Raw genomic sequence first — 15439 nt, forward strand, 5'->3', positions numbered from 1 at the left:
GAGCTCTCTTTATCTTGCCGTATGTATCATCATGGCCTCCTCAAAGAGTCGGAAATCTTGAGATGTCCCAAAAGGGATGTTTTTACATTGGATGATCGATCACTTTGTGCATCTTTGACCGCTTGATCTGATTATCATAACTTTATTTAGGAGTTTAAAAGAAAACGGAGGGAAGAACTTCGAGAAAATAAACAGAAAGATTTAATGAAAAGAATTGAAGGATTTTTGGTTGGAAAGTTTTTGGAGGATTTTTTTTTGTTCATAATACAAAATTCCCCTGATTTGAAAAAATTTAAAATTTATACTATAAGAGAATTTTAAAAGAGTTACATAAATTTTTTAAATATACTTCATATTGTTATAATATTAAAAAATTAAAATATAATTATGATAAATATTTATTTGTCGTTCTATACAAAAGCACGGTTTTAAAAAATACTAAAAGTTTATCTATATTTTCAAACAAAATCTTTTAAAAAAATTCATTATTTTAAAAAATTAATACTAATCTATATGAAAAGAGTAGGTTTAACTTGTTTTCTTATTAATAATTTAAGAAAACAAAATAACAATAATGTTTGAACAAGTAAAGTAATAAAAGTCAAATGGTAAGGAACTACGAAAACCACGTCAACATTGAGTAGGTTGCGCTTTTAATGGAGAAAAGTACCGACTCTGAAACCTTTGTTTGTACACTTGTTTGTTTCTTTCCTCCTTCAATTCCACCACTTTATTACCCTTTTCTCCCATTACCTCCTAAAACCAAACAAAGACAACCATTCAACAACAATAGAAGAAACAACACAAAGATATACTCGATTAAGATAGAGAAGAGGACAGTGGAACATGAGAATGAGATAGATAGAATTGATGTTGAAGAAAGAAACACAAGATCTATTTTCTTATTGTTTGTCAGAGTTGACCAAAACCACTTCCTACATAAAAACAAACAAGAAAGTACTATGAAGATGTGTCTGTCCCTCTCTTCTTAACCTTTGTTTGCGGCCAAGAAAAGAAAAGATTTATCATTTTGTTTTCAACTCCACTTTCTCTCACCAGGTTCTTTAATTCTCTTCTCTTTCTTTCTCTCTCCTTCTTATCAGATCTTACATGTGAATTAAGGTAGTTGTTCATGTGAATGTCTTCTTCTTTTCTTGTAAAAAAAATCTTTTTTTTTTGTAAATGAAGAATTTTTTTTCATTTTTCTTTGTGGGTTTTGCATGTTTTTTCTTTTGAAGGTGTTTTCACTTGATGGGTATGAATTTATTTTGTTGGGGACCTAATGTTTTTATATAGTTCTTAAATGGAACTACCATAGTAGAACATGTGGTTGATGAGTTTTGAGAATTATAGATTTGTTTCTAAAATTGGAAGATGTTCCTTTTGAAGAGTATTTACTGTTTTAGCAAGTTTACTTCATTAGTTTTTATATCTTTTCATAGCAGTGGCACCTGAATTTTACTAAATTAAGGTTGTATCATTCATATGTAGTTGTATTGATTTCATGCATCTTGCAGTTTCATTTTCTTGAATGAAGATAATTGTTTTCAGTCCGCAAATCCTAGATCAACTGTCAAAATGTCGATATTGTTAGAACTCTGGCTCGTACGATTGTGTGGGAGTTTTTAGTAGTTATTACCACCTCGTCTACATATCAAAAAAAAAAAATTAATTGTTTTCATGATTTTAAGTTAAAACTTGGGTCTTATTTTATGCAGGCAGGGAAGCTTGGGAGAGATTTTGTTTCTTTTTCTTTTCCAGATAGAAGATTTTATGGATGAAATAGGAATTTCAGTTGAGATCTTTTGTGCGAAATCCAGTCTTTGAACTTTCATTAGTTACAAAACTGGAGTAAGAATGTCTACTGAGTCTGAGTCTGTTTCCAAGCCTCGATTCGTTTTATGTCCTAAATGCTGGCAGCTGCTTCAAGAGGCTCCGAATTTGGATTTGTACAAGTGCGGTGGATGTGGCACTACTCTTCAAGGTTAAAAATCTCATTATTGTTTATATTCTTAGTTTTAAAGCAGTGTTGTCAAATAGCAGTTATAGTGCTATAGCGTAGTTGAATTTTAACAACCGGACATTGCTCCACGATACGCAGTTTGGTTCAAACTATTGTCAAATAGTGGCTAAGCGGAATTTGTACATACCGCTCTTTTCTACCATCCGCATTTGACTACACTGTTTTAAAGTTTCGTTCTATGAAATCTTTTACTTATAAATGAGGATACTGGTTCTACACATAAACCTCTTATAGTTCTTAATATTTGTTACTGGAATAACTTCTTTGTGTTCGATGCAGCTAAGAAAAGAAAAAATAAAGCTGCGAACTCAGAATCCAGCTCAAATGAGATTGATGCAGCGCCTAGAAATGCATCGGATCTTAGTGCTCAAGAGAATGTTTTGAGGGAAAAATCAACCAGTTCTTCATCTGCAAACTGTTCTTCAGAGGGTAATGAAGGAAGGAATCAAATTCAAAGCAGTGAGTGCAATGGAGAGAAGCCGGTTACTATTCGAGAGAATGGTTTAAGGGAAACAACTTTTTCTTCATCGGGAGAATGTTCTTCGGAGGGAAATACTGAAAGGGGTCAAATTGAAAATGGCGATTACAATGAAGAGCAACCAGATATCTCTCAGGAGAATGGTTTGAGGGAAAAAGAAACTAGCCCTTCCTCAGGTGAATGTTCATCGGATGGAAATAGAGAAAGAGATGGAAATAGTGAAAGGGGTCAAATTGAAAACGGTGAATGTGATGAAGAGCAGCTTGGACCGTTGAATTTATCAGATGAAGAACCAGAAAACGCGATGGATATCAATAAGTTATCAGATATCAGAAGGCGTGCAGTGTCCAACGAAGGTTGTTCGAATGAGCTTCCACAATGTGATATTGAGGCCCCAGCTGAATCGATGGCAGACAATTCAGTAGAAAAGGTAAATGAGACTAACTTAAAACTAGAAGAGCAAAGTAATGGAAGCATGCCATTAGAAGGAGCAGGAAATCGGTTAGTTAGTGCATTGGAAAGAGAAGATGCAAGCGATGAAATATCAGATCTAGTAGAGGTGAAGTCTGAAGCAGACATCAGTGAAAGTGATTTAGAAGTGGCGGGAGAGTTCAATAATGGAAATTCGTCACAAGGAGCAGACCAGAAGTTAATTTTTGGATCAGATGAACAATGTGTCGATAATGAGAAATTTGCTCTAGTTGGTGAAAGCCTAGCAAAAGATGTTGACGAGACCGATAAGGAAGACTCGAAAGAATTACAAAGAACAGAAGTGGACACTGGTGGAAATGCATTTACAGCCAAAAAGTTGAGTACTGAGTGCATTGAGTCTGAAAAAAGAAGTATTTTATGTGTTTCTCCTCGAGAACTTAAAGTAGGTACATCTGATAATCATGCATCTTCTCCTGAAAATATCCGCCATAGCTTTGACCATGTAATGTCTGCAGATACGTTTGACGATACAGAAGTCAATAATCTCGGTTTGAAGATTAGTGGTTCACCGGGAGATTTGACTAAATCTCCAACCACAAGAAGTTCTCATGCTTATGATGGTAGTGTTTCTTCTAATGACGGGACGAACGAGCGGTCCCTCGGTCAAAATTTATATTCTTTTGAGGGAGGTTCCAGAAAGGGAAAAAGTGTTGTTGTTAATAGCATGGTATATGAAGACGTTCAAACGCAATATCAAAATGAGGTGCTGGAGACGATAAGACATGATCATGCACATCGGATGAGAACAAGAAAAGACGAGTTTCCGTTCAAAATGCCTCTCCATGGAAATTTTTCCCAATCTGGCTACGAAAGTGGTAGTCCATCGAATCAAATATACGACGAGCTCTACCTCAGTTCAAGCTATGTTTCACCTGACTCTGTTGAGGACCCTGATCAGGAGAAGATGAAACTGTTGAGAATGGTTTATAAACTGCAGGATCAGCTCAACAGAACCAGGGAAACATATGAAAGACCATCTGTGGTAAGTCGTAATTCTTCTCTCCAAAGCCACGATTTTCATGAAGGAAGATTTTATCATGGTTTAGATTACCCTAGTGAGGATGCAAATTCAAGCTACAATCATGGGATCAACATGCACCAAAGGCGGCATAACTTTTTAGGAATACCGCCAGGCAATGCACACTATGTTGATCATCCTAGTTTCAATTGCTATCCTCAAGAACAGCAACGCTTCGGAAATTTTCCTCCGCATTTTCCTTACCAGCGTGAAGATCTTTATAGGCCCCATCCGGCGCATAGCCGTGTCTTATCTCAGCATTCTTATCCTTCAAGTCCACAACGGTTAATGACCAAACATGTACACGGCCGTGAAACAAAATCTTGTGACCAGAGATACAGGGCTCCCGAGATGAACTATACAAGGGAAAAACCAAACGTTGCAAAGAGACATTACCGGCCAGTAGCAGGTGGAGCACCGTTTATCACTTGTCTTAAATGTTTAAATCTTCTGCAACTTCCTGCAGATTTTCTTCTCTTCAAAAGAGTATGTCATAAGCTCAAATGTGGTGCATGTCAAGAGGTGCTTAAATTTTCTATACAGAATAGAACTCATATAGTTTCTTATGCTCCAAACACTATTGACCCTGTATCATATTCTGATGATTATGGCCGTTCTGTAAGTAAAAGCTACTCTTCAGAAGGAGATCCTGTTTCTGTTGCACCGTTTCATCACTCGCACAGTGGTGCACGCGGTAATCCAAGAGTCTCTCCCACTACCGTTGAAGCTATAACTGAGAATGAGAAGAAAATCATCGCTTCAAGAGGACCTAGCACAAGTAAGACTACATCCAGTAAGTCATCAGAAATAGAGGAATCACAGTCACAGCCAAAAGCTTCAGCACTTCATCAACTCATGGGTTATTCCTCTCCAAGTCTAGTGATAAGAGGTGCTTCGTCCTCTGCTGAAGGAAAAAAGGCCATGCTCAGTGGAGAATATTAATCTCCAACAGAGCTGAAAATTGAATTTGTTGAATCTAACTTGAAGCTGGGAATGCAAGAAAGGAATTCTTTATTCAAATTTGAGATATAGTGATGAAGCATCGCTACGATGATGTATTTTATTTTTTTTAAGTATATGGTGTTTTGAACAAGGGTAATAGGAGTGACTTCTTGCTCATGATAGAGTGTTTTGTTATTCAACTTTCTTACTTTTTTTGAAACATATATCAAAAATATAATACTTGTATAAATGTGATTCTGGTGTATATGGATGTAACTATTTGTGTTTATTATTTAAAAATTTGTTAATTGAAAATTTATTGTATCCCAAATGATTCAAGCTTACTACAACAATGGCTTATTTCATTTATATATACAAAAGTAACAACAATACAGATACAATCTTTTGAGCTAAAATAAGGTACATCTATATTTCTTATATTCTTATATACTGATTTATTATTAAATTTCTCTATAGTTGCTTCTTCTGTTGGAGGCAATAGAAATCCTCTGATCCTGAAGCATGTTCAAATTGGGAGCCAACAACCGCGTGTAACGATCAAAATACAAGAGCTGCTTCAGGAGAAGTGCAAATTCTCGAGGAAACTTCAATCCATAAGATTCACTAACCCGAACCTGTGTAGTACAAAAACGGCATAAGTACTACATGATAATTAGCCTTTATCGAACAATTAACATTCCAGTTAGCACAATCTAAAATATCTTACCACATCAAGAAATAGTGCATTCATCTGCCTCTCATCAACAACTACATTAGCAGATATGGCAGCTGGATTTCTGGCCGTTCCACTTCTAGCTGCTACAACTACTTCAGTGTCCAACTCCTGCATGATAGGATTCAATTTAATATCTAAAAACAGTAAATAAACAAGGACAAGATTGTGTAAGAAAGTTCTGATTTTTATTAAGCTACTAGAGTTCAAATGGGATCTAGTAGTACAAGCTAAAAGCAGAAAGCTTAGAAATTGCAGAAAAAAAGATAGAAATGACAGAGGCTCTTAGAGAGGCCTATTACTCTCCCAAGTGGATATTCCACTACTCAATTTCTGCGTACCCTAATGATTGCTGAACCAATCATTAAATACTGAATCCTAGGATTTATTCTCCACTCACAGGCTGCCAACTGTCAGACCCATGTGCAGCACAATCTATTATAGATTCTATTCTCTCTCCTTCCCTTTTTGTCTTTTCCTCACATATACCTTACCATATCTATCAACTCTTCCCCCTTCAAAACTATCCTTGACCTCAAGGATAAAGTGTGGAAATTCAGCCTGCATTCTCTCAATTCCCATGAATTCTCAAATTCTGGGAGGTTCTTCCATTTCACTAGAATTTCCTTCTCTCCTTGCTCATTCCTTCTTTCACTAATCACCTTCTCAGGCTCAGGCTCCAGCTGCCATTCTTCATTCATGCATTCTGGCAGTGGTTGTGGAGTCACAGAAGGGATTACTGCCTTCTTAAGTAAGGATGCATGAAAAACAGGGTGCACCTTAGTATCCTCAGGCAGTTTAGTTTATAAGCAACAGCCCCAATCTTCTGAATCACCTCATAAGGTCCATAATATCTAGGACTCAACTGGTTTAATCTCTTGGCCAACTTCTTCATCTTGTAAGGCTGAATTTTCAGGAACACCATATCTCCCACCTCATACTCCACTTCTCTTCTACGTTTATTTGCTTGTCCTCTCATCAATTCTTGGGCTCTACATAATTGATCCTTTAATTCCTTAATCATTAAGTTTCTCTCAGCAGTAAGTATGTTGACCTCATCTACCACTGATGGAGGAGTGTCACCTCTGATTAGAATTGGAGGAACCCTCCCATACAAGGCTTCAAAAGGAGTGGTCTTGAGAGAGGCATGGTAATTGGTATTGTACCAATATTCTGCCCAGGCTAGCCATTTAGGCCAATGCTTAGGTTTCAGCCCAGTAACACACCTTAGATAGGTCTCTAAGCATCTATTCACCACCTCAGTTTGGCCATCAGATTGAGGGTGGTAAGCACTACTATACTTCAGCTTAGTACCAGCCTGTTTGAACAATTCAGCCCAAAAATTGCTCAAGAAAACCTTGTCTCTATCAGACACAATAGAACTAGGGAATCCATGGAGCTTTACAACTTCTTTAATGAAAACTTCAGCAATGCTTTTGGCTGTATAGGGGTGGCTAATAGGAATGAAGTGAGCATATTTAGTTAACCTGTCCACTACTACCATCACAGTATCCATACCTTGAGCCCTAGGCAATCCTCCAATGAAATCCATGGATATATCACTCCATGTCTGTGAAGGAATTGGTAAAGGTTGAAGCAGCCCCCCTGGTGACAAGGTTTGATACTTGTTTCTTTGGCATACTTCACAAGCCTGCACATAAGCTTGAATTTGCTTTCTCATCCCTTCCCAATAAACCACACTAGCAATTCTTTTGTAGGTTCTGAGATACCCTGAATGCCCACCTACAGCTGTATCATGGAATTCATTCATAATCCAAGCCACCCTAGGTGAATCCTTTAGAATTACTACTCTATTCTCATGATACAATCTCCCTCCTTTCAATTGAAACCCCTTCTGGCCCTGAGGATCCAGCACCAAAGCTTGCACCACAGCCTTTAGCTTATCATCCTTTTGGATCTCTTCTTCCAATCCCTCCCAGAATTCACACTGAATGGTGGAAATATGAGCATACTGCATCTGTCTAGACAAAGAGTCTGCAGCACTATTTTCCCTACCCGGTTTGTACTTAACCTCAAAGTCAAAGCCTAATAGTTTAGATAACCATTTTTGCTGTTCCTCCCCCATAATTCTCTGTTCAGTGATGAATTTGAGGCTCTTTTGATCAGTGTGGACTTTAAAATGTCTGCCTAATAAATAGGGCCTCCATTTTTGGACTGCAATCACCACAACCATCAACTCCCTTTCATAAACTGACTTTTGTTGAGCCCTCCCAGATAGTGTTTGGCTCATATAACATATTGGCCTCCCTTCTTGCATGAGTACAGCTCCAATTCCTCTGCCTGAAGCATCTGTTTCCAGTACAAACTCCTTCTCAAAATCTGGCATCACTAGCACAGGCAGTGTAGTCATAGCTACCTTTAATTTCTCAAAAGCTACTTGAGCCTCATCACTCCATTTGAAGTTATCTCTTTTGAGTAGTTGTGTTAAAGGCCAGGCAATTCTTCCATAATCCTTCACAAACTTTCTGTAATATCCAGTTAAACCTAAGAATCCCCTCAACCCTTTTAAATCCTTAGGTATAGGCCATTTGATCATATCTTCAATCTTCTTGGGATCTGCTGAGACTCCCTTTCCAGAGATGATGTGGCCTAAATATTCCACTTCTGCTTGGCCAAAGGAGCATTTCTTTCTGTTGGCATATAGTTTCTGTTCATGTAAGACTTTGAGAACCTTGGTGAGATGCTCCTCATGCTCTTCCTTACTCTTGCTATAAACCAAGATGTCATCAAAGAAAACCAAACAGAATTTTCTAAGAAAAGGCCTCAACACTTCATTCATTAGGGCTTGAAATGTTGAGGGAGCATTGGTTAACCCAAAGGGCATCACTAGGTATTCATAGTGACCTTCATGTGTTCTAAAAGCAGTCTTCTCTATGTCTTCTTCCTTCATTCTGATCTGGTGGTAGCCAGATTTTAAATCTAGTTTAGAGAAGATGTTAGCACCTCCCAATTCATCCAGCAGCTCCTCAATCACAGGTATAGGGAATTTATTAGGGATGGTTACCTTATTCAAAGCCCTATAATCTGTGCAGAACCTCCAGCCTCCATCCTTCTTCTTCACTAGTAAAACTGGGCTTGAAAAAGGGCTGGTGTTGTGCCTTATAATGCCAGCTTGAAGCATATCCTTCACAATCTTTTCAATCTCATTCTTCTGAAAAAATGGATATCTATAAGGCCTGATATTAGGGATAGTTGCTTCAGCTTTCAGTCGAATGGCATGATCATGCTCTCCCTTATGGGGGGTAAACCTGCAGGCAGATGGAAAACCTCTTCAAATGAATCTAACAGCTTTTTCCATTCTTCCACTTCTGACAGTCCTACCACTGTGTCAGCTTGTAAACTCTGCAGATAGAACCCTACACCTTCATCATTCAAGGCCTTCACTATAGATTTCCAAGAGGCCTGCCTGGTGCATAAGGCAGGATCTCCTTGAATCTGATATGCCTTGCCCTTCTCTTTCCACTTCAAACTCAATTCTCCAAAATTAGCCTCAATACTTCCTAGGCTAGCCAACCAGTCCATCCCTAGCACCATATCAGATCCTCCTAGTCCCATCAAGAAGAAATTCTGATTGCACTCTATTCCCTGTATGTAGAATGTCAATCCTTCACATACTCCTTGATTTTTGACTCTCTCACCATTTCCTACCTCAATCACATAGGTAGGGGTTTCCACCACCTTCAACCCTAACTCCTCCACTAGCCTTGAGTCAACAAAATTACTAGTGGCTCCTGAATCAATTAAGGTTAGTAACTCCCTATCTTTCACCTTCACCCAAACCTTAAAGGATTTGTTTGAAGTAAATCCTTCCTTACTTTGCATAGACAGCTGCAAAGTATGAAGTTCCTCCACTGGTTCCATCACTTTCCCTTGTTGCACCTCCGTTTGTTCTTCTATTTCTTCTTCCTCACTACTATCCACACATAGTTTCAAACTCATGTGTTTGAATTTGCATACATGGTCTCTGTTCCACTTATCCCCACACTTAAAACAGAGCCCCTTCTTACTTCTTTCCTCCAATTCAGCAGGGTTCAATCTCCTCCCTTTAAACTTCTCATTCCCTCCACTGCTAGTCTTCTCATTCTCCTTTTTAAACCCTCCAAAATCTCCAGGATCCTTAATCCTCAGAGATCCTCCTCTATCCTTCCATGTTCCTCCTTTCTTTGTTAGGGCTTCATTCTTTTCTTCAATTAACAAAGCTCTGTCCATGAGTTCAGCTAAGCTCTGACTCTCATGAAGCTTCAACTCTGCCTGAATCTCTTCCCTTAATCCATTCATAAAAATGGAGTCCAACATACCTCTCTCCTCTCTTCGCAATGGAGCCACCATCATTTCAAATTTTTCCATATATTCTACCACCGTCCCCTTCTGCCTTAAGCTCAACAGAGGTCCCAACGGGTTGTGCAAGAGACCCGGTTGAAACCTCCTCATCACTGCTAACTTAAATTCCTCCCAAGTTCTTAAAGGAGCTTGTTCTTCCCACCATTGATACCAGTCCAGGGCCTTATCCTCCATAGCCAACACTACTGCTTCCAACTTCTCCTGCACCCTGACTCCATTCAGATGAAAGTATCTTTCAATGCGTACCAGCCAGCCGTACGCATCTTCACCCTTGAAGATCGGAATCTCCAGTCGTCTCCTCCCTCCGAAGAACCGGGATCCACCTTCGCCTCCCCTACGATGGTAACGAGGTCGCGACTCCCGTGACAACGTACTCCGGTCGCTACCTCCATCGTCTTCTTCCTCCTCGTACCCTCTTCCATTGCGTCTACGATTCCGAGTAGGTCTCTCTTGAATCAGTTGTCTAATCTGTTCCACCGTCACTTGTGGTCGTGCTTGTTGCTCCAACACTAGCTCACGAATTTGTGCCATCGTTCCCTCAAAGTTATCCATCCTCTGTTCGATTGTGTCGACTCTGTTTTCCATGACCTTTCGTGTAAAGACCATTCACAGAGGAGAAGAAACCAACGCTCTAGATACCAAATTGATAGGATTCAATTTAATATCTAAAAACAGTAAATAAACAAGGACAAGATTGTGTAAGAAAGTTCTGATTTTTATTAAGCTACTAGAGTTCAAATGGGATCTAGTAGTACAAGCTAAAAGTAGAAAGCTTAGAAATTGCAGAAAAAAAGATAGAAATGACAGAGGCTCTTAGAGAGGCCTATTACTCTCCCAAGTGGATATTCCACTACTCAATTTCTGCGTACCCTAATGATTGCTGAACCAATCATTAAATACTGAATCCTAGGATTTATTCTCCACTCACAGGCTGCCAACTGTCAGACCCATGTGCAGCACAATCTATTATAGATTCTATTCTCTCTCCTTCCCTTTTTGTCTTTTCCTCACATATACCTTACCATATCTATCACTGCACTTGAATAGCAAGCACAAATGCAGAATGTAAGCAATAACTCCAAACGGGTTTAGGTCAAGTTAATATACAAAGCTGAAAAATGCTCCCCAAAATAGCACACCTAAATGTTGACCTATGTGGTCACTGTCACACGTATAACTGAAGTGAGTTTATGTGTGATACAGTACACTTGCCTTAATTGATGAGAATACTTTCTCCAAATCTCTGGAAAAGGCATTAGCATTAACATCGTTGCTTGTAGCACCCATTTGAATTAAGGAAGATGCCATTGAGTCATAATCTTCAATGGCAATCGATCCTAAGAAGACTTCCATAGCAGCCCATGTTTTGGGAGATATACGACCAACAATTCCTGTAGATTGAATTTTGTTGTTTAGAGTATCGGTATAGATTGTAAAAGTACACAATATCTATACATGTATATGTATGTACAATACAAACATCTGAGAATCGTAAAATGTGTGGTGATTTAGAAGAGAAACGGCACAATTTGTAAAAGAACAAAGAAAATAACAATGATTAGAGTTTGCATAGATGATAAATTCCAAATAAAATGTATACAATTCTGAAACCTTAGCAAAGTTAACAGATGACTAAAGTACGGCAAAACGATACAACACATGTATGACCAACTGTAAACCGCGCACAAGGAAGAAAAAGCATACCAAAGTCAAGAAATCCAATACGGCCATCACGTAGAAGCCACAGATTTCCAGCATGTACATCTGCATGAAAAGATTCACATGCAAGCAAACTTCCAAACCTGCAGCAATATTTTATGCCACGATACATTATCATGTTAAAAGACAAAGGCACGTAGAGGTAAACTGCAAAGAGAAATTTGGAGTCATACCACACATTTAGAGCAGTTATAACACTTGTCTCCGGGCTAGTAACTAATGAACTAATGGAGTCTAGGTCGGTAAGAGGAACTCCATATAGTCTTTGCATGGTTAAAACTTGCTTTGTACTACAGTTTTTATACACTTTTGGAGCTGTTGCTTGTCCAGTGAGTCCCGTTGCTTCTAAATATCTTCTGAAAGCCTCAATATTTGCAGCCTCCTTGTAAAAGTCAACCTCTTCAAGCATAGACTCCCGTATGTCCTTTACAATACCAACCTACAAAAACGAAACACATGTTACAAGAAATGAATGTAACATAGTTAAAAACTTCACTGGCGGTGAAAAAATGCCATAAAAGAAGCATTATTTTCATATTATATTTGTAGCAAGAGTATTCATGTAGAAGTAAGTGTGTCCATATTTCTTATACCAGTGATGTCCGACTTATTTCAGGATTCAAGAACTCCAATATCCGAGCAACAACATAAATAAAATTAAGATCCGCCACTAATATGTCCTCTATTCCTGGTTTTAAGACCTTTATAACCACATCCTCTTGTGAGCCTTTTAGCCTGGCACCATGAACCTATATGTAATACAACAATGACATTAACACTGTAAGTTTAATAAAAATGTTATTGAAAGAGACATGAGTACACAATATACCTGTGCTATAGACGCAGAAGCAAGGGGTGTTGGGTCGACATATTCGTAAACACTTTCAATTGGTCTTCCTAGTTCCTTGCGCAAGATTGATTGAATTACTTCAAAAGAAACTGGAGGAGCTCTATCAAAACAGTTCTGGAATTCTTGTACATACTCAGCTGGAAACAGTGTCGGTGCAGACGCTACAAACTACAAGACAGAAACCAAAAATAACCATTGGTACAAAGGCTCCAAAGTTCAATTATATATTAAACTTTAACTCTTAGGATTAGTTTCCACATTTCTTTATATTTCATAATTTGATTCCTCAATAAATTACGATTAGAAGTCTAGTATTAGTCTGAATGATGGTTAGTGAGGAGCAAGTAATGGTATTCACTTATACCTGTCCTAATTTGATGTAGGTTGCCCCGAGGCGTTCAAACAACCTCCTCAAATAAAAGGGGGACGGTAGACCAAGTTGAAATTCTGTTGGTAACCCAGCAGATGAATTTGTTGACTGCAAAAAAATGCAAGAATGCTAAACAATTCTGTCTTTTTTGATGAAAAAAACAAAACAAAAAAACAAAAATTGAGAGAAAAATAGAAGACACAAACTACTATTCTAAAGGAATCAGGAACAGATGCAATTTTTATTTTCATCGACAAAAAAACAATGGTTAGCAATGTATACACCAGTAAGATATCTCAGACCTATACATTTTAAAAATAGTCCTTCCTTACCACAAGCATTGTCAATTGTGGAAAATAGCAAGTTGTTTGAAATCCACTAAACAATAGTATTATACTAGCTTCTATTTAACAACATTTTGCACTAAATAGCGTATCACGGAACAATAACCGTTTGTTCAAATCCCGCTACATTAGTTATAGCTGCTATTTAACAACACTTCATGCCATACCAACATGTTAGTTTACCTTTGATGCATCAGTTAACCACTCTTGACCAACCCCAAGGAAGGCTTGAACACCTTGAACCAACCTAAGAGCACCCCTAGGACCCGTCTCTACAGATGTCTGAACAATGTCCTCCACAAGCTTCGGCAGCTTCTCAATACTATCTGCCATATCAAATCACACAAAATTACATCCATTTCAGCACAAAAACCCAAACCATTCCACAGCCTCAGAGTAATTAATTTAAGAGCAATTCATTGTGAGAGGGAATTGAAAGAAGAAACCTTGGAATCGACGAGACGAGAAAAGGTCCTGAGATTGAGCGTAGCGAGCAAAGAGAGTGAATCTCTTGGACTTATTGAGGTTCACGAAGGAAGGAGATGCCAATGGTGAACGAAGACGGTGGTGATGAATTAACGGTAGAGCGCCAGTTCTGAACCCCGAAACCGCCATGGACGGTGGAGGTTAGTTGAGAGAAGAGAGAAGATGAGTAACAACGTGGAGATTGTTTTGGTTTATGGGTATGATGTTTTCTTCTTCTCCATCAATTTCGTTTCCAGTTGCAAAATAAGTCTCCACCATAAATATTGTAGTATTAGTTTAATTAATATAATATGTAAATATTGAATTATAAAGAGTTTTAAAATATTTTTTTAAAGGAAAAATTACACTCACTTTTAGACATGACGATTCTTTGACTTATAGGTGATGATTGCAAGTTAATAATCGGTAGTTGATGACAGTAGTTTATAGTAGTTGATAACTCGTGGCTAATAAATAAATGTTGTGAGTTTATAGTAGCCATTTGTTTACATAAATTCACTCACTTATTAAATTAGGATATTAACTTCATTCCTATAAGTCATTTGTTATATACTATATTTGTTAACACTGCTTGAGATCACTTTGAGGTTTTGGATAATCTTCACTTTGCTTGCCTTCTTGGGATATTTTCACAAACCATAAAACTTAGGTTTGCTTTGCTTTTTTTGGATGATCAAATTCATAAAACCATAACATCTAGGTTTTCATTTTTAACCGTTTAAGTGTTGTGCTTGATTCATTATTAGTTGTCCTTAGTTGTCATCATTAAAGTTGATGTCTTGTTTAAAGGTTTGTTACCTGGAAAATAAGGTTTCACACTCTCTCCCTTTTTGATGATGACAATAACACATCTCTCAAGGGAGGTGGTAAAGAAACAGTATATATTTTTGGAGTGATAAAACTTCCCCTAAGTTAGATAAAGAATATATCCTCCTCCTGAGAGTATACTTCTCCCCCTTTGTCAAAATCAAAAAGGCGGGTAAAGATTTATTGTGAGAAATATGTAAAACAAGTGCATTTTAGACAATTATAAGAAAGGAACAACATCACATTTATACTATTACTGAAATTCAAGATTCTAAAAGGAAAATTTTACTGAATTGAAACCACAAAGAAAATTTGAAAAATTACAAGAAGAAAAATTGCAAAAAGAAAATTGGAAGTACAAAAAAGAAAGTACAATTAAGACAACTTTAATTCATCTCATCATCATCCTCACTAAAAGCCGCATGAGAGATAAGATTTTTCCTATCAATTTTCTCGATGAGCATGTTAATTTTAGCATTTATTTTTCTCTGTTCATCATAGATTTCATTGTAGGGATTTGAGGGTGGAGTGTTTCTTCTTTCCCTTGTCCATCTAGGTTGTTGAGGGATGAATTCTTCGTCTTGAATTACATACCCCATTTTACTTATGGCGGCATGTTCTATTTTTGTATGTACATAGATGAGTTCCTCTTCTACAAAAGGATAGTTGGTGTAGTGTAGGATTTTTGTGATAAGTCCATATAATATAAGGTGTTGTTTTTCCTTTTGTATTCTACCATGTGGTGGAATACAATATCTGCCCAATTTTTTGGTGTTTGGTTTTCTAAGGACCAAACAACTAGATGTCTGATTTTA

General features: G+C 37.7%; 2 protein-coding genes across 3 annotated transcripts; one reads left to right on the forward strand and one right to left on the reverse strand.

The window, feature by feature from the left end:
* The first annotated feature begins 678 nt into the window (after positions 1-678).
* On the forward strand, positions 679-5247 carry LOC131634605 (protein ENHANCED DISEASE RESISTANCE 4-like). Of its 2 annotated transcripts, none has more exons than XM_058905269.1 (3): positions 679-1122; positions 1719-1984; positions 2303-5247. In XM_058905269.1, exons 2-3 carry the CDS (start codon positions 1858-1860, stop codon positions 4951-4953), a joined length of 2778 nt encoding a protein of 925 aa, XP_058761252.1. In that variant the 5' UTR covers positions 679-1122; positions 1719-1857; the 3' UTR covers positions 4954-5247. The 2 variants fall into 2 exon arrangements, with proteins under 2 accessions (XP_058761252.1, XP_058761251.1); XM_058905268.1 differs by having other exon boundaries at positions 679-1059.
* A 21-nt stretch (positions 5248-5268) lies between these two features.
* Positions 5269-14080, reverse strand: LOC131634606 (uncharacterized aarF domain-containing protein kinase At5g05200, chloroplastic-like). Its single transcript, XM_058905270.1, has 10 exons — positions 13778-14080; positions 13515-13657; positions 12982-13095; positions 12597-12785; positions 12361-12516; positions 11941-12206; positions 11753-11850; positions 11261-11439; positions 5681-5797; positions 5269-5588 (listed from the first exon to the last, which is right to left on the reverse strand). Exons 1-10 carry the CDS (start codon positions 13944-13946, stop codon positions 5415-5417), a joined length of 1605 nt encoding a protein of 534 aa, XP_058761253.1. The 5' UTR covers positions 13947-14080; the 3' UTR covers positions 5269-5414.
* Between the last annotated feature and the right edge of the window lie 1359 nt (positions 14081-15439).

The sequence above is a fragment of the Vicia villosa genome, unplaced genomic scaffold (assembly GCF_029867415.1).
Source record: "Vicia villosa cultivar HV-30 ecotype Madison, WI unplaced genomic scaffold, Vvil1.0 ctg.001319F_1_1, whole genome shotgun sequence".
In the NCBI taxonomy this organism is placed as follows: domain Eukaryota; kingdom Viridiplantae; phylum Streptophyta; class Magnoliopsida; order Fabales; family Fabaceae; genus Vicia; species Vicia villosa.